The sequence below is a fragment of the Macaca fascicularis genome, chromosome 14 (assembly GCF_037993035.2).
Source record: "Macaca fascicularis isolate 582-1 chromosome 14, T2T-MFA8v1.1".
In the NCBI taxonomy this organism is placed as follows: Eukaryota; Metazoa; Chordata; class Mammalia; order Primates; family Cercopithecidae; genus Macaca; species Macaca fascicularis.
The window spans coordinates 73,735,118-73,760,871 of record NC_088388.1 but is presented as its reverse complement, the minus strand read 5'-3'; the positions used below and the strand labels follow the sequence as shown (position 1 = coordinate 73,760,871).

Below are 25,754 nucleotides of genomic sequence, written 5' to 3'. Positions count from 1 at the left end.
GATGGTAGTTTGTATTTCTGTGGGGTCAGTGGTGATATCCCCTTTATCATTTTTTATTGCATCTATTTGATTCTTCTGTCTTTTCTTCTTTATTAGTCTTGCTAGCGGTCTATCAATTTTGTTGATCTTTTCAAAAAACCAGCTCCTGGATTCATTGATTTTTTGGAGGGTTTTTTGTGTCTCTATCTCCTTCAGTCCTGCTCTGATCTTAGTTATTTCTTGCCTTCTGCTAGCTTTTGAATGTGTTTTCTCTTGCTTCTCTAGTTCTTTTAATTGTGATGTTAGGGTGTCGATTTTAGATCTTTCCAGCTTTCTCTTGTGGGCATTTAGTGCTATAAATTTCCCTCTACACACTGCTTTAAATGTGTCCCAGAGATTCTGGTATGTTGTATCTTTGTTCTCATTGGTTTCAGAGAACATCTTTAATTCTGCCTTCATTTCGTTATGTACCCAGTAGTCGTTCAGGAGCAGGTTGTTCAGTTTCCATGTAGTTGAGCGGTTTTGATTGAGTTTCTTAGTCCTGCGTTCTAGTTTGATTGCACTGTGGTCTGAGAGAGAGTTTGTTATAATTTCTGTTCTTTTACATTTGCTGAGGAGTGCTTTACTTCCAACTATGTGGTCAATTTTGGAATAAGTGTGATGTGGTGCTGAGAAGAATGTACATTCTGTTGATTTGGGGTGGAGAGTTCTGTAGATGTCTATTAGGTCCGCTTGGTGTAGAGTTGAGTTCAATTCCTGGATATCCTTGTTAACTTTCTGTCTTGTTGATCTGTCTAATGTTAACAGTGGAGTGTTGAAGTCTCCCATTATTATGGGAGTCTAAGTCGTCTCTTTGTAAGTATGGAAGTCTAAGTCTCTTTGTAAGTCTCTAAGGACTTGCTTTATGAATCTGAGTGCTCCTGTATTTGGTGCATATATATTTAGTATAGTTAGCTCTTCTTGTTGAATTGATCCCTTTACTGTTATGTAATGGCCTCCTTTGTCTCTTTTGATCTTTGATGGTTAAAGTCTGTTTTATCAGAGACTAGGATCACAACCCCTGCTTTTTTTTGTTCTCCATTTGCTTGGTAGATCTTCCTCCATCCCTTTATTTTGAGCCTATATGTATCTCTGCACGTGAGATGGGTCTCCTGAATACAGCAAACTGATGGGTCTTGACTCTTTATCCAATTTGCCAGTCTGTGTCTTTTAATTGGACCATTTAGTCCATTTACATTTAAGGTTAATATTGTTATGTGTGAACTTGATCCTGTCATTGTGATATTAGCTGGTTATTTTGCTCATTAGTTGATGTAGTTTTTTCCTAGCATCGATGGTCTTTACATTTTGAAATGTTTTTGCAATGGCTGATACCAGTTGTTCCTTTCCATGTTTAGTGCTTCCTTCAGGAGCTCTTATAGGGCAGGCCTGGTGGTGACAAAATCTCTAAGCATTTGCTTGTCTGAAAGGATTTCATTTCTCCTTCACTTGTGAAACTTAGTTTGGCTGGATATGAAATTCTGGGTTGAAAATTCTTTTCTTTAAGAATGTTGACTATTGGCCCCCACTCTCTTCTGGCTTGGAGAGTTTCTGCCGAGAGATCTGTTGTTAGTCTGATGGGCTTCCTTTTGTGGGTAACCTGACCTTTCTCTCTGGCTGCCCTTAACGTTTTTTCCTTCATTTCAACTTTGGTGAATCTGACAATTATGTGTCTTGGAGTTGCTCTTCTTGAGGAGTAGCTTTGTGGCATTCTCTGTATTTCCTGAATTTAAATGTTGGCCTGCCTTACTAGGTTGGGGAAGTTCTCCTGGATGATATCCTGAAGAGTGTTTTCCAACTTGGTTCCATTTTCCCCCTCACTTTCAGGCACACCAGTCAGACATAGATTTGGTCTTTTCACATAATCCCATATTTCTTGGAGGCTTTGTTCATTTCTTTTTCCTCTTTTTTCTCTAGACTTCTCTTCTCGCTTCGTTTCATTCATTTGATCTTCAATCATTGATACTCTTTCTTCCAGTTGATCGAGCTTGTGCATTTGTCACGTATTTCTCGTGTCATGGTTTTGATCTCTGTCAGTTCATTTATGGCCTTCTCTGCATTGATTATTCTAGTTATCTATTCTTCCATTCTTTTTTCAAGATTTTTAGTTTCTTTGTGCTGGTTATGTAATTCCTCCTTTAGCTCTGAGAAGTTTGATCGACTGAAGCCTTCTCCTCTCAACTCGTCAAAGTCATTCTCTGTCCAGCTTTGATCTGTTGCTGGCGATGAGCTGTGTTCCTTTGGAGGGGGAGATGCGCTCTGATTTTTTGAATTTCCAGCTTTTCTGCCCTGCTTTTTTCCCATCTTTGTGGTTTTATCTGCCTTTGGTCTTTGATGACGGTGACGAACTGATGGGGTTTTGGTGTGGGTGTCCTTTCTGTTTGTTAGTTTTTCTTCTAACAGTCAGGGCCCTCAGCTGTAGGTCTCTTGGAGATTGCTTGAGGTCCACTCCAGACCCTGTTTGCCTGGGTATCAGGTGCAGAGGCTGCAGAAGATAGAATATTGCTGAACAGCGAGTGTTGCTGTCTGATTCTTGCTCTGGAAGCTTCGTCTCAGGGGTGTACCCCACTGTGTGAGGTGTGAGGTGTCAGTCTGCACCTAGTGGGGGATGTCTCCCAGTTAGGCTACTCAGGGGTCAGGGACCCACTTGAGCAGGCAGTCTGTCCATTCTCAGATCTCAACCTCCATGCTGGGAGATCCACTGTTCTCTTCAAAGCTGTCAGACAGGATCATTTACCTCTGCCGAGGTTTCTGCTGCTTTCTGTTTAGCTGTGCCCTGTCCCCAGAGATGGAGTCTACAGAGACAGGCAGGCCCCCTTGAGCTGCAGTGGGCTCTACCCAGTTCGAGCTTCCTGGTGGCTTTGTTTACCTACTTAAGCCTCAGCAATGGCGGGTGCCTCTCCCCCAGCCTCGCTGCTGCCTTGCAGTTAGATCTGACTGCTGTGCTAGCAACAAGGGAGGCTTCGTGGGTGTGGGACCCTCCCGTCCAGGTGTGGGATATAATCTCCTGGTGTGCTGTTTGCTAAGACTCTTGGTAAAGCACAGTATTAGGGTGGGAGTTCCCCGATTTCCCATGTGTTGTGTGTCTCAGTTTCCCTTGGCTAGGAAAAGAGATTCCCTTCCCCCTTGCGTTTCCCAGGTGAGGCTCACCCTGCTTCAGCTCTCACTGGTCCGGCACTCCCTGGTGAGATGAACCCAGTACCTCAGTTGAAAATGCAGAAATCACCTGTCCTCTGTGTCGCTCACGCAGGGGGCTGGAGGCTAGAGCTGCTCCTATTCGGCCATCTTCAATAGTTCACAGATTTGTGCTTTTTAAGGCTATTTTCTGGATCTGGTAGGCATACCTCACTGTTTTTTTATTCTTTTTTCTTTTGTCTTCTCTGAGTATTTTCAAAGAGTCTGTTGAGCTCACTAATTCTTCTGCTTGATCCTTTCTGCTCTCAAGAGACTGATGCATTCTTTAGTATATCAATTATATTTTTCAGCTCTAGAATTTCTGCTTGATTCTTGATTATTTCAATCTCTTTGTTAAATTTATCTGATAGAATTCTGAATTCCTTCTCTATATTATCTTGAATTTCTTTGAGTTTCCTCCAAATAGCTGTTTTGAATTCTCTGTCTGAAAGGTCATACATCTCTGTTTCTCCAGGATTGGTCCCTGGTGCCTTATTTAGTTCATTTGGTGAGGTCATGTTTTCCTGGATCATGTTGACACTCTTAAATGTCTTTGGTGATTTACTATAGTCATCATAATATGGGCTTATTTGTGCTTGTCCTTCTTGGGAAGGCTTTCCAGGTATTTGAAGGGACTTGGACCCCAAGCCCAATAATGCTGTGATTTTTGCAAACTTGTATGCACACCACCTTGGTTGTCTTAGGTAAGATCTGGAAGAATTCTCTGGATTACCAGCCGGAGACTCTTGTTCTTTTCCCTTACTTTCTCCCAAACATGTGGAATCTCTCTCTGTTCTGAGCCATCTGAAACTGAGGGTGTGGTGATACAAGCCCCCCTGTGGCCCCCACCACTGGTGCTGTGCTGTGTCAGACCTGAAGCCAACACAGCACTGGGCAAACTTCCCTTCAGGGTGGCAAGTTTCCCCAGGCCCTGGGCGTGTCCAGAGATGCTGTCTGGGAGCCAGGGAGTGGAGTGAAGCACCTTAGCAATTTACACAATATTCTCTTCTACTGCAGCTAAGCTGGCACTCAAACCGTAGTACAAAGTCCTTCCCACGCTTCCCTCCCCTTTCAACAAGCAGAGGAGCCTCTCTGTGGCTACCACCACCAGTTCATGGGGGTTTCTGCCAGGCCACTGACAATATTTGCTTAAAGCCCAAGGAATCTTCCCTTAGCTTGTGGTAAATGCTACCAGGCCTGGGACTCACCCTTCAGAGCAGTGGACTCCACTCTTGCCCAGAGTGGGCCCAGAAATGCTGTCCAGGAACCTAGGCCTGGACTCGGAGACCTTAAGAGCCTGCTTGTTGCTTTACCTTACTATGGCCGAGCCAGTGCCAATGGTGCAAGACAAAGTCTCTTTTACTTTTCCCTCTGCTTTTCTCAAACTTCTGTTTGAGTCTTTCACCATAGCCACTACATCTGGAAATGTGCTCCATCACCCCTGAAGCCAGGACATCTCAGGCCTTAAGGCCCATAGTGTACTAATTCAGTATTGCTGCTGGTTATTCAGGGCCAAAGGGCTCTTTAGTCAACAGGGGATGAATCTTGCCAGGACTAGTTCCTTCCCTTCAAAGCAGCAGGTTCCCTTTTGGCCCAGGGTGTGTTTAGAAATGTCAGGGAGCTAGGGTTATCAAGGGCCCAAGGGCTCTTTAGTCCAACAGGTGATGAATCCTGGCAGGACTGAGTCCTTCCCTTGAAAGCAGTTTTCCCTTTTGGCCCAGAGTGTGTTTAGAAATGTCATCTAAGAACTAGGGCCTGGAATGGAGGCCTCACAAGTCTTCCCAGTGCCCTATCCTACTGCCCAGTGCCCTATCCTGTGCCTGAGCTGGTATCCAAATATAAGACAAAATCTTCCTTACTCTTCACTCTCCTCTCCTTAAGTAGAAAGAAGGAGACATTTTTATTGCTGTGAACTGCACTGCCTGGGGTTAGGGGAGGGGTGGCACAAGCACTCCCTTAGCTGCGCCAGCTGGTGTCTCCCTAGGTCATGTGCCACCCTAGTTCACTGACTCTAAGCCCAGCCTAACACTAGGAGTTCCCTAAGAATTACAGCTCTTGTGTCCTAGACTGCCTTTCTAGTTTATCTAGAACTCCAGAGCACTTCAGCCAGTGGTGGCAAGGCTGGCCAAGAAACGTCAGTTCCAACAGCTGGGATGGGTGATTCCCCTCTGGCTAGAGGCTGGTCCAAATTCTGCCTCTGTGCACCAGCACTAGCTGAGCCCAGCATGGCTTTATTCTCTGCTGTGACAGGGCAGCACAGAGTTCAATGTAAGGTCCCTCAGTTGCTGTGGTCTCTGTCCCCAAAATGCACAGATTCTGTCTCTGCACCACATGGCTCCTGCCAGGGGATGGACGAGGGGTGGTATTGGTGATTTAAGACTGTCCCTCCTGCCCTCCTCAATACCTCTTTCAGTGATGTGAAGTTAAAACCAGTTACTGTGATTGCTCACCTGAGTTTTTGTTCTTGTGATAGTGCTATTCTATGTGTAGATAGTTGTTAAAATTTGGTGTTTAGGGGACGGGGGGGGGGGACAAATGGTGTAGGCTTCTGTTCTGCCATCTTGCTCTGCCCTCTTTGGTTACCGATATTTGTTTTAATGTGCACTTTTCTATCTGCTGTTAATGTTAAGCATTCTCCATTTACTTAGCTATTTGGTTTTCTACTTCTATGAATCAGTATTTCATATCCCTGGACAGTTTTAATATCTTCTTTTATTATTACCTATGTTAACTTTATCTGTTATAGACATTTTTAAGAGAAAAATCTTAATTTTTTAAATCTTTTATTTTATTTTGGGTTCAAGGGCTGATATGGTTTGGCTGTGTCCCCACTCAAATCTCATCTTGAATTGTAATCCCCATAATCCCCACCCAGTGGGAAGTCATTGGATCATGGGTGGCAGTTCCCCCCATGTTGTTCTCATGATAGTGAGTTCTCATTAGATCTGATGGTTTTATAAGTGTTTGGCAAGTTTCTTCTTCATTCGTTCTCTCGCCTGCCACCTTGTGAAGAAGGTGCCTGCCTCCCCCTCACTTTCTGCCATGATTGTAAGTTTCCTGAGGCCTCCTCAGCCATGTAGAACTATGAGTCAATTAAACCTATTCTCTTTATAAATTACTCAGTCTCAGGCAGTTCTTATAGCAATGTGAGAATGGACTAACATGGGGTACATGTACAAGTTCATTACATAGGTAAATTGCATGTCATGGGGGTTTGATGTACAGATTATCTCATCACCCAGGTAAGAACAGGAATAGTACTGGACAGGTAGTTCTTCAGTCCTCACCCACCCTTTACCCACCCTCCACCCTTAAGTAGATCGTGGTGCCTGTTTTTCTTTTCTTTGTGTTAATATGTACTTGATGTTTAGCGCCCACTTGTAAGTGAGAACATTCAGTACTTGGTTTTCTATTCTTGTGTTAATTTGCTTAGGATAATGGTCTCCAGCTCATCCATGTTTCTGCAAAGGACATGATTTCATTCTTTTTTTATGGCTACATAGTATTCCATGGTGTATACGTACCACACCAAAATATGTACATTTTCTTCATCCAGTCTACCATTGATTGGCATTTAGGTTGATTCCATGTCTTTGTTATTGTGAACAGTGCTGCGGTGAACATACATGCGCATATATCTTTGTAGTAGATTGATTTATATCCCTTTGAGTATATACCCAATAATGGTATTGCTGGATCGAATAGTAATTATGTTTTTAAGTTCTTTCAGAAGTTGCAAAACTGCTTTCCATAATGGCTGAACTAATTTATATATCCACCAGCAGTGTATAAAGTCTTCCCTTTTCGCCACAACTTTGCCAGCATCTGTTGTTTTCTTGACATTTTCATAATAGTCATTCTGACTGGCGTACATGATATTAATATCTCATTATAGTTTTGGTTTGCATTTCTCTAATGATGTTAGAGCATTTTTTCATATGCTTGTTGGCAGGATGTATGTCTTCTTTTGAAAAGTATCTGTTCATGTCCTTTGGCTACTTTTTAATGGGGTTGTTTTTTGCTTATAAATTTAAGTACCTTATAGATTCTGGCCATAGACTTTTGTCGGATGCATAGTTTGAAAATATTTTCTCCAATTCTGTACTTTATCTGTTTGCTCTGTTGATAGTTTCGTTTGCTCTGCAGAAGCCCTTTAGTTTAATTGGGTCTCATTTGTTAATTATTGTTTCTGTCACATTTGCTTTTGGCATCTTTGTCATGGACTCTTTGCCCAGTAGTGTATTTCCTAAGCTATCTTCCAGAGTTTTTATAATTTTGGGTTTTACATTTAAGTCTTTAATGCATCTTGAGTTTGTTTTTGTAGATGGTGTAAGGAAGGGGTTCAGTTTCAGTCTTCTGCATATGGCTGGCCAGTTATCTCAGCATCGATTGAATAGGGAATCTTTTCCTGTTGTCTGTTTTCATCAATTTTGTCAAAGATCAGATGATTGTAGGTGTGTGGCATTATTTCTGGCCTCTATAACCTGTCCCATTGGTCTATGTGTCTGTTCTTGTACCAGTACCATGCTCTTTTGGTTACTGTGGCCTTGAAGTATAGTTTTAAGTTGGGTAACATAATGCCTCCAACTCTGTTCTCTTTGCTTAGGACTTCCTTGGCTATTCAGGCTTTTTTTAAAGGTTCTATTTGAATTTTAAAGTACTTTCTTTCTAATTTGGTGAAGAATGGCATTGGTAGTTTGATAGGAATAGCATTGAATCTATAAATTGCTTTAGGCAGTATGGCCATTTAAACAGTATTGATTCCTCCTATCATAAGCATGGAATGTTTTTCCATTTTTTTTGTGTCATTTCTGATTTTTTTTTAAGCTGTGTTTTGTAACTCTTGTTGTAGAGATCTTTCACCTTCCTGATAGCTGTATTCCTAGGTACATTATTTTTTTTGTGGCTGTTGTGGACAGGATTGTGTTCTTGATTTGGCTTTCAGCTTGGAGGTGGTTGGTGTATAAAAATGCTATTGATTTTTGTACATTGATTTTGTATACTGAAACTTTGCTGAAGTTGTTTATCAGATCTAGGAGCTTTGGCGCAGAGACTGTGGGGTTTCCTAGGTATGGAATCACATTGTCTGCAGAGATAGTCTGACTTCCTCTCTTCCTATGTTGAGGCCTCTCATTTCTTTCTCCTGCGTGATTGCTCTGGCTAGGACTTGCAGTACTATATTGAACAGGAGTGGTGAGAGTAGGCATCCTGTCTTGTTCCAGTTCTCAAGGGGAATGCTTCCAGCTTTTGCCCATTCAGCATGATGTTGGCAATGGGTTTCTCATAGACGGCTCTTATTATTTTGAGGTTTATTCGTTAAATGCCTAGTTTGTTGAGAGTTTGAAACATGAATGATGTTAAATTTTATGAAAAGCCTTTTCTGCATCTATTAAGATGATCATGTGGTTTTTGTTTTTTGTTCTGTTTATGTGATAAATCACATTTATTGATTTGCATATGTTGAACCAACCTTGCATCCCAGGAATAAAGCCTACATGATCATGGTGGTTAAGCTTTTTGATGTGCTGCTGGATTTGATTTGCCAGTATTTTTTTGAGGATTTTTGCATCTATGTTCATCAACGATATTGGCCTGAAGTTTTTTTGTTGTTATTGTGTTTCTGGTGGGTTTTGGTATTAGGATGATGCTGGCCTCAAAGAATGAATTAGGGAGGAGTCCTTCCTCGTCAATTTTTGGAATAGTTTCAATAGGAATGGTACCTGTTCTTTATACACCTGGTAGAGTTGGGCTATGACTCTGTCTCATCCTGGGCTTGTTATTGGTTGGCAGGCGTTTTGTTACTGTTTCAGTTTCAGAACTTGTTGTTGGTCTATTCAGGGATTCAGTTTCTTCCTAGTTCAGTCTTGGGTGGTTGTATGTGTCCATGAATTTATCCATTTCTTCTAGGTTTTATACCTCATATGTTCGTAGTAGTCTCTGATGTTTTTTTGTAATTCTGTGGGGTCAGTGGTAACATCCCCTTTGTCATATCGAATTGTTTTTCTTTTTATCTTCTCTCTTTTTCCTTTATTAATCTAACTAGCAGTCTCTATCTTATTAACTTTTTCAAAAAAGCAACTCCTGTATTTGTTGATCTTTTTTCTTTTCTTTGAGACAGGGTCTCACTCTGTCACCCAGGCTGGAGTGCAGTTGCATGATCTCAGCTCACAGCAGCCTCAACCTCCCAGACTCAAGCAATCCTCCCACCTCAGCCTCCCAAGTAGCTGGAACTATAGGTGCACATCATCATACTCAGCTAATTTTTTGATCTTTTCTAGAGACAAGGTCTCACTGTGTTGCCCAGGCTGGTCTCAAACTCCTGAGCTCAAGAAACCATCCCACCTCAGCCTCCCAGATTGCTGGGATTACAGGCATGAGCCACCATATCCAGGCTGTGGATCTTCTGAATAGTTTTTTGCATCTAAATTTTCTTCAGTTCAGCTGTGATTTTGGTTATTTCTTGTCTTTTGCTTGCTTTGGGGTTGGTTTCCTCTTGTCACTTTAGTTTCTCTAGTTGTGATATTAGGTTATTAATTTCAGATCTCTCTAACTTTTTGATGTGGGTATTTAATGCTATAAAATTCCCTCTTAGCACTACCTTAACTGTGTCCCAGAGATTCTGGTATTGAAGCAGCCTTGTTGTCTAGGGTGATACGTGAGGTTCATTGTCTCATGGCCGAGGAAATAAAGGATATGGACACACAAAGAGTGAGTTTAAGAGTGAAAGTTTAATAGGTGAAAGAAAGAGAATAGCTCTCTGCTAGAGAGAGGGGTCCTGGAGAAATAAGTTGCTGGATCTGCAGTGAAATGCAGGGGTTTTTATAGGTGCCTGGTGAGAAGGCAGTTTCTGATTTACATAGGGTACAAAAGATTGATTAGACCAGGTGTGCCATTTGCATAGGACACTAAAATCTGGTTAGGAATAGCTGTGCCATTTGCATAGGGTATGAAAAGCTGGTCACCCCTACCCAAATCTTTTGTTATGCAGATGGGTCCTCTGCCTGGCCTGTGATACACTGCCCATTCCTTTACTGTACATGTTGTAACAACAAAAAAAGGGAAGATGGAGCCTCTATGTTGGACATGCCTGGTCCACAGGTAGCCCTTTTTATTGGCACAGCTGCTGACATTCCCCTGTCCAAGATTCCAGCTCTCTTATCTATGTTTGCAGCTTGATTTTTCAGGCTTCTCTTTGTTGGAGAAAACTTTTTTTTTTTTTTTTTTTTTTTTAAGACAGAGTCATGCTTTGTCACCCAGGATGGAATGCAGTGGCACAATCTTGGCTCGCTGCAACCTCCACCTCCTGGGTTCAAGTGATTCTCCTGCCTCAGCCCCCTGAGTAGCTGGAATTACAGGTGTGCCCCAACACACCCAGCTAATTTTTGTATTTTTAGTAAAGATGGGGTTTCACCATGTTGGCCCAGGCTGGTCTCAAACTCCTGACCTCAAGTGATCTGCCTGCCTCAGCCTCCCAAAGTGCTGGGATTACAGGCATAAACCACCATGCCTGGCTGGAAAAAAATAATTTCTTGTACGGCCTTTTGTTAAAAGGGAAGCTCTACTGAGGACTCTTTTACCCTCACAATCTGCCTAAATAATTTCTTTCTACCTCCAGTATCATATTTACCCCCTGAGGAGTGGAAATGCTAACAGCTGTTAGGGGTATTGGAGGACAACTCTTTCTGGCTACTTCCTGCTAAAGACGGGCATCATGTGGGTAACAGCAGCAAAGGCTCCTTCTGGAGTTGATCTAAGGGTTCTTGGAAGAAAGGCATGTCCATGTGTGGTTCCATCTGCAGCACCATTTGGAGTTTAATAGCTTTTAGGCAAGAAGAGATACATTTTACAAGAAGGTTTAGAATATAGAGTTTGAATATGAATATTAAGAATCCCATTATTAGTGGGGGTACTATAGGCTACAACCAAGACAGTAGGGTTTACTACCTGATAGTCATTTTGATGGGTTGTAATACTAGTTGCCTCCATCAGATGTCGCTGTACTTTACCAGAAGCGTAATATAAAAGCAACATTTTTCTTTGAAAAAAAAATATATATTCCCCCTTGACTTGGCATTAGAAGATAATTTTAGGCCTGGGCTATCTTTTATGACTTGTGATGTGATTGGGAGGAACACATTATTGGGTGGCTAGAATAACTTTAGTGTTAACCTTGGCTAAATCTTTCCTGTAATTATTAATCCTGTTATAAAGATTATAATTTGGCAGAATATTACAGAAATTAGAATTTTCCATCCAGAATTCTACATTGCAGGTGCCACAGTATACAGTCCTACTGCAAATAGCAGAGAAAGTGTAACAATTTCCACAAGGGTGGTGTAGTAGATAATTTCCATCTAAAATTTTACCTAACAAGATACAGAATTTCCCTTTGGGAGTCTATGAAGTTACAAGTGTAATCTCACAGATAATAAAAATCTTCCCACAAGTATGCATCAAAAAGTTCTAGTATCTGACAGTGAATCTCGAGAGGTAAAGTAGAAATAACTGAAAGTATCTAATAAGGTAGGACTGAGTAGGATGAATAGCCCTTACTCATTTACTTATCTTTTATGATTTTCAGCTTAAGATCTCCTATTTCTTCACATTGATATCCAGCACATTCCTCTGGGCTCTCTGGGGTTGCTCTCTCAGGTTCCAGGCTTTGACTTGAGTGATGGATGCATCCAGGAGTTGATTCCTATAACATTTTTTTGCTGAGGGGTTGAAAGAACAGTGTAGGGCCCCTCCTAACTTGGGCTTAGGTAGGGAGACAGAGGGCAGAGTCTTTATTAATACCACATCTCCTGAGTTAAATAATGATGGTCCTATTTTGGGGGGTTGGGCTTCTGCTTACTTCTGGAAGTAAGCTAGGGAGGTTACATGCTTAACCAATTTAGAGGTCTCTTGGTCTAATAGAAAATCATTTGTAAGGAAAGGTTGTTAATACAGCATTTCAAACAGGGTCAGACTTAACTTTGAAGGGGTATTTCTTACCCACAGTAAAGCCATGGGAAGAAGAGTGACCCAAGGAAGATGAGTTTCTTGGGACAGTTTTCTGAGATGTCTTTTGATAATATTGTTTGTCTTCTCTACCTTTCTTGAGGACTGGGGTCTCCAAGCACAGTGGAGATGATACTGTATGCCTAGTGCCTTTGAGACCCCTTGTGTGACAGCTGTCTTAAGCAAGGGGCCATTGTCACCTTGAAGGTACTTAGGTAGACTAAAGTGGGGAGTTATTTCATTAACTAACACTTTTGTTACCTCGGAGGCCTTTTCTGTACAGCATGGAAATGCTTCTATACAGTTAGTGAAAGTATCTACCCATACCAGGAGGTATTGGATGTCCTTCTTCTTTGGCATGTGGGTGAAGTCTATCTGCCAATCCTTCCCTGGATGGCTTCCCATTCTTTGGGTTTGAGGAGGAAGGAGATGCCTGTTAAGGGGAGTATTATAATTTTGAAACACAGTTTCACTCTGTCGCTCTGGCTGGAGTGCAGTGGTGCGATCTCAGCTCACTGCAACCTCCACCTCCTGAGTTCAAGCAATTCTCATGCCTCAGCCTCCCAAGTAACTGGGATTACAGGCGTGCACCACTACACCCGGTTAACTTTTTTGTATTTTTAGTAGAGTTGGGGTTTTGCAGTGTTGGTCAGGCTGGTCTTGAACTGCTGACGTCAAGTGATCCACCCACCAAAGTGCTGGGATTACAGGTGTGAGCCACCGTGCCCGACCAAGGGGATTATTTTTAAGACAGACTTCACAAGCACTAACAAGCTGCTTGACTGTTTTTAATAAGTTATCTCCTGAAAAATCTCTGGGCACACGATAAGTTTTATCCTTTCCCAAGTGAAAAGCCTGGTGAAGGATCTTAAGGACTTTACACTGGCGGGAGGCTGGCAAGTGGAGTTTGCCATCCTCTGACTGTAGCCATCCTGAGAGCTGAAAAGTATACCCTTGAGAAGTGGCCCATTCTGCTTCTGCAGGGGAGTACTGAGGCTTAATTTCTCTTATGGAGCCTTCCCAGATTAGAGGGGCTTCAAGTGCATTGAGGCCCTGAGGCTGACTTGCTGCTGACTTGGCTGCCTGATCAGCTAACTTGTTTCCTTAGGCTACTTCATCTGCTCCCTTCTGATGTCCCTTACAATGCATCACTGCTACCTCTTGTGGAAGGAAAACCGAGGATAATAACTTGTTAATTTCCTGATGCTATTTTATAGCTTATCTTTAGTAGTAAGAAAGTGTCTTTCCTCCCAAATGGCAGCATGAGCATAAAGAACTAAGAGAGCATACTTGGAGTCTGTGTAAATGTTAGCTACCTTTCCCTTGCTTCATTCAAGTGTTCTTGTAAGAGCTGTCAGTTCAGCTAGTTGAATGCTTGTGCCTGGGGAGAGGGGTGCACTTTCAATGTCATTCATAGTGTACATTGCATATACCACCTTGTAGACTCCTCGCTTCACAAAGGAACTTCCATTTGTGAAGAGGGTCCAGTCTGGATTTTCCAGGGGAGTTTCCCTGAGAGCTTCCCTGGCTGCATAGGTCTGTACCACAACTTGTTCAGTCATGTTCAGGTTTCCCAGTTTCCTTGGGGAGGAAAGTGGCTGAGTTTAGGCAAGAGCAAGTTTTTAACTGGATTGTAGACCCTTCTAATATCAGAGCCTGATATTTAAGGAGTCAGCTTTCTGTTAGCCAAGGGCATCCCGTAGAGGACAGCAATCCTGCTACATTATGTGGGTTATAAACAGTTAAGCCATTTCCCAGGGTTAATTTAGTGGCCTCTGGTACCAGTAGGGCCACTGTGGCAGTGGCTCAGAGGCATGATGGCCATTCTTTAGCCACCAAATCAGGTTCCTTACTTAGGGAGCCCACTGGCTGTTGAGCTGGTCCTTGGGCTTGAGTTAAAACTCCCAGGGCCATTGTCTTCCTTTCTGATACATAAAGATTGAAGACCTTCCCTATGCGAAGGCTGAGGACTGGTACCCTAAGTAAGGCTTGTTTTAACTGATTAAAGGCCTTTTGAGCTTCAGGTTCTCAGGTTAGAAAATGAGTTTTAGCCACTTGAGTTTCTTTTTTTTTGGGACGGAGTCTTGCTCCGTCACCCAGGCTGGAGCGCAGTGGTGTGATCTCGGCTCACTGCAACCTCTACCTCCTGGGTTCATGTGATTCTCCTGCCTCAGCCTCCCGGGTAGCTGGGAATACCGGCATGCACCACCATGCCCAGCTAATTTTTGTATTTTTAGTAGAGACAGGGTTTCACCATGTTGGCCAGAATGGTCTTGATCTCTTGACTTCATGATCCGCCCAACTCGGCCTCCCAAAGTGTTGGGATTACAGGCGTGAGCCACTGTGCCTAGCCTTGAGTTTCTTTTATGAGGTGATATAAGGGGTAAACTACCTCACCATACCAAGATGAGTTTGCAGAATCTTGTAATGTCCCCAAATCCTCTTAGTTGCTTCAAGGTTTTAGGGAGGGGGAAGGAGGATATTGGCTTAATCCTTTCTTCCCCTAATGCTCTGGTCCCTTCAGACAACACTACACCCAGTACTTCACTGAGGTTTGGCAAAGGTTGACCTTAGATTTTGAAACCTTATATCCTCTGTTGGCTAAGAAATTAAGAAGAGCTTCACTGCCTTCCTGAGATGCTTCCTCAGTTGGGGCACAAAGCAGTATGTCATCTACATATTGCAAGACCCTGACCTGAGGATGGGAAAACTCAGAGAGGTCCTTTGACAGTGCCTGTCCAAACAAGTGGGGACTGTCTCAAAATCCCTGAGGCAGCACTGTCCATGTTAAGTGGACATCTGGCCAGAGGGATCTTTGAAGGCAAACAGGTATTGAGAATCAGGATGTAACGCTATATAGAAAAAGGCATCCTTTAGATCTAGGACTATGAACCATTTAGTTCCCTCAGATATTTGGGTTAGCAAAGTATAGGGATTAGGGACCACTGGATGAGTTGGAACTATGGCCTTATTAATGATGTGGAGGATCTGATCTAGTCTCCATTCTCCACTGGATTTTTGCACTCCTAATATTGGGGTGTTGCAGGGGCTGCTACAGGGTTTGAGGAGGCCCTGCATTTTCAGGTTATTAATAATGGCTTCTAACCCCTTCCTAGCTTTGGCTTTAGGGGATATTGTCTCTGGTTAGGAAAAGAAGTGGGATCCTTAAGGTGGATCTGGACTGGCCTATTCTTCCTTGAGTTGCTCACACTTCTGGATTAATAATAGCTTCCACCAGGGGGAGACAACGAGTTTCTCTTGGAGCTATAAGGATACTGGCCCCCATGCAAGCTAAAATGTCTCTGCCTAATAAAGGAGTGGGACTTTCAGGCATGAGTAAGAAGGCATGTGTAAATAATAAGTCCTCCCAACTACAACTAAGGGGTTGAGAAAAATATCAGGTTAGAATTTTTCCTGAGATGCCCATCATGGTCATGCTATGGGAAAAGGGGAGGCCTGGATTAGGGAGAGATACTGGTTCCAATGTCTAGAATAAGGTCCACCTTCCTTCCTTCCTTCAATTTTCAGAATCACCTGGGGCTCCTGTGCAATAATGACAGTTTGAGCTGCTGGAGCCAGGGGTCTGAACCCCAGGACCCATCAGTCCTGTTGGACCATCTGTGAGACTGGTTCTGAACCCAGTAACCTCTGTCTCCAGGGGCAGTCTGATCTCCAGTGGTCCCAACCACTGGCTGGACATGCTTGAGGTGGCTTCTGCTTGCTGCCTGGGCACTCCTTCTTAAAGTACCCTGACTTGCCACACTGGTAGCAACTAATGGATGCACCTTGGGGATCCTGGACTTGCAAGTTTGCAAAGCAGCTACTAGAGCCTCTGGCCTTCTCTTGTGTTTCCTCTCTCCAGGGCCTCCTTCCAGTCCCTATTATGAAAGACCAAGGTAACCACCCTCAAGAGGTTTTTCAAGGTGCTATCTGGTCCTATAGCTTGCTTCTACAGTTTCCTTCTAATATTGGGAGCTGCCTGTGTAATAAACTTCTCCTTTAGGGTGAGCTGTCCCTTGACTGAATAGGGGATAAGGAGGTGTGTTTTATTAGTGCTTCTCTCAGCCTTTCCATAAAGGCTGCAGGGTTCTTATCTGGCTTTTGGTTTATCTTGGCCAGTTTAGAGTAATTAAGAGGTTTGGCTCTCCTAGTTCTTTGTAGGCCCTCCAATATGCACATTAATAAGTGTTTCCTTTTCCATTCATCTGTGAAGTTATCGGGGTTCCAAATCAGGGTTGTCAAGAGGTACTGCCTCTCTTCCCTACTCGGAATGATAGTTCCCCACTGGGAATGATGGTTCCGCTATCTCTTCACCTTCCCTATTTTCTCTTTTCCTTTTTGGCCTACTATAAGAGACATATTGCTTGTCTCCAAATTTCTCTGATGCTTGCAGAGCTGCCTGTTTTTCAGCTGCAGTTAGGGTTTGGCTTAGGAGCAGCATAACATCCCTCCATGAGAGGTCAAACACCTGAGTTAAATTTTGGAAAGCTATATACCGATTGGAGTCATCAGAAAATCAGCCTAAGTATCCCTTTATTTGCCTAAGGTCATGCAATGAGACGGGAACTTGAACCCTAGTGGCATCACCTCCATTGGTCATTTCCTATAGGAGTAAGAGTGAAGCTGGGGGAGTGGGGAATTTTGGAGATGGTGGAAATAGAGGAGCTGATGGCACAGTTAGAGGGGGCCCCAAATAAGGGTGACAGGAAGAGCCGGGACACTCAATAGCTGCCTGAAGTTGCTTTTTTAGTTTTGGGGAATCATTATCTTTTGGATTGCCTGATATGACTGCTAAAAGAGCTTGGTTGATTGTCCAGTGCTTGCAAAGGTCTAGTAAGAAGGCCATGCCCTTGTGCAAAAGCAAAGTTTCAGGATTAAAGGAGTCTCAGTGCTTCAGAATGCACTTGAGAGGGGTGCAGGCTAAAGATGGCTGAAAAGATAGGGGAGACAAGGAGTCCCTTATTCCCCTCCTTCCTTTGGAATGGCCCAAGGTAGAGAGGAAGACAATGGGAGCATCCCCCAACTGTTTTCCCTTCTTGGTTCCCTGAGCCCCGGCATCTGTTAAAAGTGCTACTCTTGGATGCAGGCATGTCCCTCAGCCATGGATCTAAAGGAGCTAAGTGATGGATTTAGTCACATTCACCCTTGCAACTCTAATCCTCCACTGGTGATTTCCCTTTGACTTCCCAGACTTGTATGATCTACGTGGCTCCCTGATAGATGGCTCTTGGGAAAGACTATGTAACAGTTGTATTTGCAAGTCCCCTTAATGGAGAGAGTGTACTGGGTTGAGCTCTATACTGCTATTATGGCCTGGACTAAAATATTTATTATTAGGCAGTGGTTCTGGTTAACTTTAAGACATAACAACCCCTTACTATTTAAGTACCATTTTAATGGGAGGCAGAATAGGTGCCTTAAAAGAATGTAGGAACTGAATGGTGGTTTTCCTGCTGATGAGACAGTATCAAAACTAAAATTTGGTTTTGGAGGACATTTTCCTCCTCATTGTTGAGTTTTCCCATTCACAAAAGAGGCATAAAGCCTGACCTCTAATAGAGGAATACAAAAAGGGAGGAGAATTGGGAAACTAGAGTGTTTAGGCAAAGGGCTGAGAAGATACTTCATAGAGAGGATTTCTGTTCCACTAGGTGGTGCTGTAGATCTTGAAATACCATGTGATCTCCAGACCAAGGGTAGAGAGATTGATGCTCACTGTGGGGGAAAGGAAGATCCTCTATTCCTAGAAAATCACAAAAATGGCAATCCTTTGCATTATATTCCTGGTTACTATGGCATTTGCTGATCCTATCTAACAGGATTATTTCCCTGAAGTATAAAAATTTCCACAGCATTTCATACAGAGAGGGGATAGGAGACATAGCAGTCGACAGGAAAGAAGGAAAAATGCAATAGGAAAAGCTTGGAGATCCTGTTACTGATGCTCAGCAGGCAGTCAGAGTCTGAGGTTAATCCAGAAGCCTTCGGGTAACACCTGGGTGTATCCCTGGCCAGGAACTATCAGTTGCCTCTGGACCTCTTCCAGCCCCACGCAATGGCTAGGCTCTCCGTGAAAGGAAACGGGTTTGAAACAGAGTCAACATTCCCAGCACCCTGAGGGTACTGACGGATTCATTAAGTTCTCCCCAGCAAGCCTGTCATCTGAGTCTTGAGATGGGTGGCATGCTCTAAGGGCATCTAGGTGGCCATCAGACACCAAGTGTTTTTGGTTTTATTTTAAAACGGAGGGCAGAAGGCCCCGAAATGAAAGTAAAGATATGAGGTCTTCTCCTATACTCACCCTTCCAATGAGTCTACCTTGGATCCCAGATGGGCCCCACAATGAAGTGGCCTCATTGGTGGGGGTGATACCCAAGGTTTGTTGTCTCACAGCTGAGGAAATCAAGGACATGGACACACAAAGAGTGAGCTTAAGAGTGGAAGTTTAATAGGTGAAAGATAATAGCTTTCTGCTGGAGAGGGGGATCCCACAGAAATGGCTTGTCAGATCTGTGGTTAAATGCAGGGGCTTTTATAGGTGCCTGATGAGGAGGCAGTATCTGATTTACATAGGGTGTGAAAGATTGGTTGGACCAGGTGTGCCATCTGCATAGGGTATGAAAAACTCATTACACTAGGTGTGTCATTTGCATAGGGCACAAAAAACTGGTCGTCCCCATACTGATCTTTTATTATGTAGGCAGGTCCTCTGCCTAGCCTGCACCACGTTGCCCATTCCTTTACTGTACACATAGTAACAAAAAAGGGAAGATGGAGCCTCCATGTTGGACATGCCTGGCTCCCAGGTAGCCCTTTTCTATTGGCATAACTGCTGGCATTCCCCCGTTCAAACTTCCAGCTTGCTTATCTATGTTTTCAGCTCAATTTTTCAGGCTGCTCTTTGTTAGAAAAAAATAATTTCTTGGGCTCCTTCTTGCTAAAAGGGAAGCTTTGCTGAGGACTTTGCTGAGGACCCTATCTGCCTAAATAATTTCTTTCTACCTCCTGTATCAGTATGTTGCCTCTTTGTTCTCATTAGTTTCAAAGAATATCTTGATTTCTCCCTTAATTTCATTATTTCAAAAGTCATTTAGGAGCAGGTTTATTTCGATGTAATTATATGGTTTTGAGCAATTTTCTTAGTGTTTCTATTTTATTGTGCTGTACTCCAAGAGTGTGGTTAGTATGGTTTTTAAAAAAAATTCTACTGAGAATTGTTTTATATCTGATTGTGTGGTTGACTTTAGAATATGTGCCATGTGCATCTGAGAAGAATGTATATTCTGTTGTTTGGGGGTGGAGTGTTCTGTAGATGTCGATTGGGTCCATTTGGTCAAGTGTTGAGTTCAGGTCATGAACATCTTTGTTAGTTTTCTGTCTCAATGATCTAATATTATTATTGGGGTATTGATATCCTGCACGATTATTGTGTGTTTATCGAAGTCTCTTTGTATGTCTCTAAAAGCAGCTTGCTTTTTGAATCTGGGTGCTCCTCTGTCAGATGCATACATATTTAGGATAGTTATGTCTTCTTGTTGAATTGAGCCCTTTACCATTATGTAATGTCCTTGTCTTTTTTATCTTTGTTGGTTTAATGTCTGTTTTGTCTGAGTTTAGAATAAATTCAACAACCCCTGCTTTTTTTCTGTTTTTCTATTTGCTTGGTAGATTTTTCTCCATCCCTTTACTTTGAGCCTATGGGTGTCATCACATGTGAGATGGGTCTCTTGAAGACAGCATACCATCAGGTCTTGCTTATTTATTCAACTGATCACTCTGTGCCATTTAACTCGTTTACATTCAAAGTGAATATTGATGTTAGGATTTGTTCATTATTATGCAGACTTGTTCATGTGGTTGCTTTATAGTGTTACTGGTCTATTTACTTAAGTGTGTTTTTGTAGTGGCTGGTAACAGTCTTTTCTTTCCAAGGTTAGCACTCCCTTCAAGAACTCTTTTTTTTTTTTTTTTTTTTTTTTTTTAATTCTTTGTTTTGAGACGGAGTCTCGCTCTGTCACCCAGGCTGGAGTGCAGTGGCCGGATCTTGGCTCACAGCAAGCTCCACCTCCCGGGTTCACGCCATTCTCCTGCCTTAGCCTCCCGAGTAGCTGGGACTACAGATGCCCGCCACCTCGCCCGGCTAGTTTTTTGTATTTTTTAGTAGAGATGGGGTTTCACCGTGTTAGACAGGATGGTCTCGATCTCCTGACCTTGTGATCCGCCCGTCTCGGCCTCCCAAAGTGCTGGGATTACAGGCTTGAGCCACCGCGCCCGGCCAAGAACTCTTGTAAGGCATATCTGATAGTAAGGAAATCCCTTAGCATTTGCATGTCTGAAAAGGATCTTATTTCTCCTTCACTTACAAAGCTTAGCTTGGCTGGATATGAAATTCTTGGTTGGAAATTCTTTTCTTTAAGAATGCTGAGCCTTGCACAGTGGCTTACACCTGTAATCCCAGCACTTTGGGAAGCTGAGGCAGGTGGATCATTTGAGGCCAGAAATTCAAGAGCAGCCTGGCCAATATGGTGAAATCCTGTCTCTACTAAAAATACAAAAAATTAGACAGGTGTGGTGGCACATGCTTGTAATCCCAGCTACTTGGGAGACTGAGGCATGAGAATCACTTGAACCTGGGAGGCAGAGGTTGCAATGAGCCAAGATTGCACCACTGCACTCCAGCCTGGATGATGGGAGTGAGACTGTCTCAAAAAAAAAAAAAAAAAAAAAAAAAAGAAAAAAAAAAAGAATGACTGTAGGCCCCCATTCTTTTCTGGTTTGTGCTGAAAGGTCTGCTGTTAGTTGATGGGGTTTTTTGTAGGTGACCTGCCCTTTCTCTCTAGCTTCCTTTAACATTTCTTCTATCATTTTGACCTTGAAGAATCCAATTACTATGTTTCTTGGGGATGGTCTTCTTGTGTAGTATTTCACAGGGGTTCTCTGCATTTCCTGAATTTGAATGTTGGCCTCTCTAGCAAGGTTGGGGAAATTTTCATGGATGATAACCGGAATGTGTTTTCCAAGTTGCTTGCTTTCTCTTCCTGCCTTTCGGGGATACCAGTGATTCATATTTTTGGTCTCTTTACATAATCCCATATTTCTCAGAGGTTTTGGTCATTCTTCCTTACCATTTTTTTATTTTGGTCTCACTGAGTTATTTTGAAGAGCCAGTCTTTGAGCTCTGAGAGTCTTTCCTCAGCTTGGTTGATTCTGCTGTTAACACTTGCAGTTGTATTCTGAAATTCTTGAAGTTAATTCTTCACCTGTATCAGCTCACTTTGCTTCTTTCTTAACATGGCCATTTCATCTTTCATCTCCTGTATTATTTTATTTATTCCTTAGATTCCTTGTATTGGGTTTCAATTTTCTCCTGAATGTCAGTGATCTCCATTTCCATCCATATTCTGAATTCCATTTCTGTCATTTCAACCTGTTTAAGCACCATTGCTGGAGAACTAGTGTGGTCATTTGGAGGTAAAAAGACACTCTGGCTTTTTGATTTGCCAGAGTTCTTGGCTGGTTCTTTCTCATCTGTGTGGGCTGGTAATCCTTCAGTCTTTGAAGGTGCCATCCTTTGGATGGCCCAGTGGTAGCATGGGCCAGGGTGCAGGGCCACTGGTGTCCATGCTTAATGTTCATGCTGGCAGTGGCAGTGTGGTGACAGTGGAAGTGGGTGTGCTTATGCTGGCAGTAATGGCATGGTGGGGTACGTGTACATCCACCCATTCTCCAGATTTGGAAAGTTTTCTGTTATTCTTTGAATAAGCTTTGTACCCCCTTTGTCTTTCTCATATCCCTGTTTAACTTCAGCAACCCAAATATTTTCTTTTTTGATGTTATGTCCCATAAATCCTGCAAGCTTTCTTTATTCTTTTTCATTCTTCTTCACTTTTTCTACTCTGTGTATTTCATAGTCTTTGAGCTCACTGATTCTTCTGTTTAATTCTGCTGTTGATACTCTCTATTGCCTTTTTCATTTCATGCATTATATTTTTCACTTCCAGGATTTCTTTGGATTTTTTTAAAAAATTATTTCAATCTCTTTGTTAAATTTTTCTGGTAAATTTCTGAATTGATTCTCTGTGTTTTCTTGAAGTTCACTGTGCTTCCTTAAAACATCTGTTTTGGCTAGGCATGGTAACTCATGCCTATAATCTCAGCACTTTGGGAGGCTGAGGTAGGAAGATTGCTTGAGCCCAGGAGTTCAAGACCAGCCTGGACAACAAAGTGAGAGTCCCATGTCTACAAAAAAATTTAAAAATTAGCCAGGCATGGTAGTGCATGCCTGTGGTCCCAGCTACATGGGAGGCTGAGGTGGGAGGATTGCTTGAGCCTAGGAGGTTGAGGCTGCAGTAAGCCATGTTTGTGCCACTGTACTCCAACCTGGGTGACAGAATGAGAGCCTGTCTCCAAAAAAAGCACAAAACGAAACAAAAAACAAAGAAGAAACCCCAAAAAATATTCTTTTGAATTCTTTGTCTGAGAGATCACACATCTCTATTACTTTATGGTTGATCTCTGGCATCTTATTTTGTCTGTTTGGTGACATCATATTTCTCTGAATGTTCTTGATTTTTGTAGAAGTGTGATGTCCTTGCCTTGAAATATTAGGTATTTATTTTTGCCTTTATAGTCTGGCTTTGTTTGTGCCTGTCCTTCTTCAGAGGGACTTCCAGGGATTCTAAGCAGACTGACTTATGTTTCCTGAGCCTGGGACCACTACTGGCATCTCAGCACTGAGGGATGGTCTAAACCCAGGCTTGCTGCAAGTCTTGCAAAGACTGAGAGGGTTGCAAAAGCTGTAGCCAGAGGGACTGAATTTAAGACTGGGGCATGTTGGGATCTGCTGTAGGAATGAAGCTGGTGGTCCATCTCATTGGCTTAGACAGGTGTATGTCACCTAGCAGGTCCCTGCACAAGTAGTTCCTTGACTGCAACAAGAGGGGCCAGAGCTGAGACAGCCCCCTTGGGATCTGCTGTGGGATGGAGGCTGGTGTGCTTGTCATGGTGGTTCAGACAGGCACACATGGCTCTGCACAGATGGAATAATTCCCTGATTGTAGTGAGAGGGGCTGGAACTGACCATAGGCCTCCTTAGGATCTGCTGTGGAACAGAGGCTAGAGAGCCCTGTCTTGGTTTAGGGAGGTGCACATTGCCCAGCAAGTTCCTGCACAGATAGGATAGTTCCCTGACTGCAGCAGGAGGGGACAAATTGCAGACTGGGCCTCCTCAGGATCTGCTGTGAGGTAGAGGCTGGAGAGCCCAGTCTCACTGGCTCAGAGGGGCATGTGTCTCCTAGCAAATCCCTATGCAGATGAGATAGTTACCTGATTGCAGCAGGAGGGGCCAGGGCTGACACTGCGTCCCTGTGGGATTTGCTATGGGAAGGAGCCCATCTTGTTGGCCTAGACAGGCATGTGTCTCCCAGCAGGTCTCAGCACAGACAGGATAATTCTCCACTGTAGTGACAGGGGTCAGAGCTGAGACTGGGCTCTCTCAGGATTTGCTGTAGGGTGAAGGCTAGAAAGCCCAGTCTCATTGGCTTAGAGGGGCATGTGTCTTCCAGCAAGTCCCTGCACAGTCTGGTTAGTTCTCTGATTGCAGCTGGAGGGACCAAGTCTGAGACTTGGGTCCCCTTGGAATTTGCTGTGGGACAGAGGTTGGTAAACTCATCTGGGAGCCTAAGGCTGCGAGATATGGGTGAGTCTCCCTCTGGTTCCTTGTGTAAGAGGCGGTGAGCAGGGACCTCAGCTGAGAGGGGCTGGATCAGAAAAACAGGGCAACTTTCAGGCTTACTGCCAAGACCGATGTCAGCAGGCAGACAAGCCTTTCCACCAAGGCACTAGTGTGCACTACTCCTTCTGGACCTCTCTGCAGATGGTTTTGGTTGCAGGCTTAAGGCCAAATATGGCTGTAGCCCAGGACCTTGGAAGCCTGGGCTGTTTCTAGGCTTGAACTGGGGAGCAAGCTTGGTGGATCAGCCACTGGTGTTGGTCTGTACTCTCAAAACAATCCTTCAAGGTCTTGGAATCCACCAGCGTTTCACAAACTCCTACCTGAATCTTGATGCTCCTGCAGAGAGACTTTTGACTGTGGGTGGGTGTAGAATTTTTGTGGTTGTGAGGGGACATGAGTGGGTTATCTTCTATTCCACCATCTTCTCTCTGCCTTTTTGCATTCTGAGAGTCTCTCCACTCAGTCTTCCATTTTATGAATTAGTTCTTCAACTGGGTCCATTTGTCTATCCAGCACATGTATGAGTTATTTTCATTATAAATTTACAGCTTTGTTACTAGTTTTGCTTCCACAGCAATCTGCTTTTGTTTCAGGAGTGAAACTTTGGCATTTCTCAGAGGATACTGATTATCCTATTTTGAAGTTTTTATAACTTTTGTTAAATAAACTTTTTATTCAGGTGATAATTCTTCTGTTTTTTATATTGTTAATTTTCCTCAAATAGTAAGAGATTCTTGATTGTTTAGTCTGTTTGTATAACAATGCTCAATCAGAAGCTTAAAATGCGGTAATTTCTGTGATTGTGGGGAGAGCAGGATGCGCGATCAGACAGTGTGCCAATCTTTCTAGAGTTGCTGTCGTTTTCTAGGGTTCACAGATTAGCACTCACACTTGCAACCATGGCCCATCCCCCAGGGAATTCCTACTTTGTTCATTGCACAAGGCTTTCCCAAACTCCCTTGCAGACTCTCATCACAGGAGAAGTTATTTATGCCATGTTGTTCCATCCCCTATTACTGTTTTCTTCATTGTCATGTGACTTTTCTCATTATAATATCATTAACATGTAGAAGGTATCGGTTAACTAGGGTAAAGGTGAGCAATGTCTGCACAGGATCTAGTCCCATCAGATGCTATGCTGTGTTAGGTTGAACTCAGCTGTTTATTGACTCATCTCATTCTGATGGTCCCAAGAATGAAATCACTCTGCAGCCTCCTCCTTATGACTTTGTGCTGGTTGTTCTTGGAATCTCTCCTGAATATACTGGCTCAACTCATTCTGTTTCTACTAATATAACAAATATTTCCAAATCCTCTGACAGAATGTCTTCTATATACATTTTTCTCTTCTAAGACAGTTGGTTAGCTTTCTGCTCAGTATGGACTCCCCAGTAATTCTGAGGCTCAAAAGTGCTTAGGTGTTTTAAAGTCAGATAAAAGGTCAGTGTGGCTGAAATACAGTGAATGAAGGAGAGAGTATCAAGAAATGGGATTGAAGAAGTAGGCAGGGGCCCAATCATGCAGGACTTCAGAGGACTGGATAAGCAGTTTGTATTTTATCCTTAGTGCAAAGGGACTTATTACCTGATGCATGTCACAGCCAGCTCTTCTTCCTAGTTAGCATTGGGGCCAGGGACCAATGAGGACTCCCTCTAGGAGGTGCCCTGCTGCACACAGTGGATGGCAGATCTCTATCCAGGGTGCTCTAGGCATCAGTCAATGCTGTCACCAACCTTCATTCTGTTTATCTTCTGTTTCAGAGGTTGTGTTTTCGTCTTACCCTGGATTTTCAACCTCAGAGGTAGGAACTGACTACTTTATATTTGTG

General features: G+C 43.1%; 1 protein-coding gene across 2 annotated transcripts in view; it reads left to right on the top strand.

The window, feature by feature from the left end:
- The window catches only part of XRRA1 (X-ray radiation resistance associated 1), a 106,265-nt gene that overhangs the window by 57,670 nt on the left and 22,841 nt on the right, over positions 1-25,754 (top strand). The window contains exon 11 of one of the 2 annotated variants that reach the window (XM_015435489.4): positions 25,687-25,727. The exons of the other annotated variant lie outside the window; for it this stretch is intronic. Coding sequence (XP_015290975.1) covers positions 25,687-25,727 — 41 coding nt within the window. The remainder of the gene's footprint in view (positions 1-25,686; positions 25,728-25,754) is intronic. 2 annotated transcript variants of the gene reach the window in all.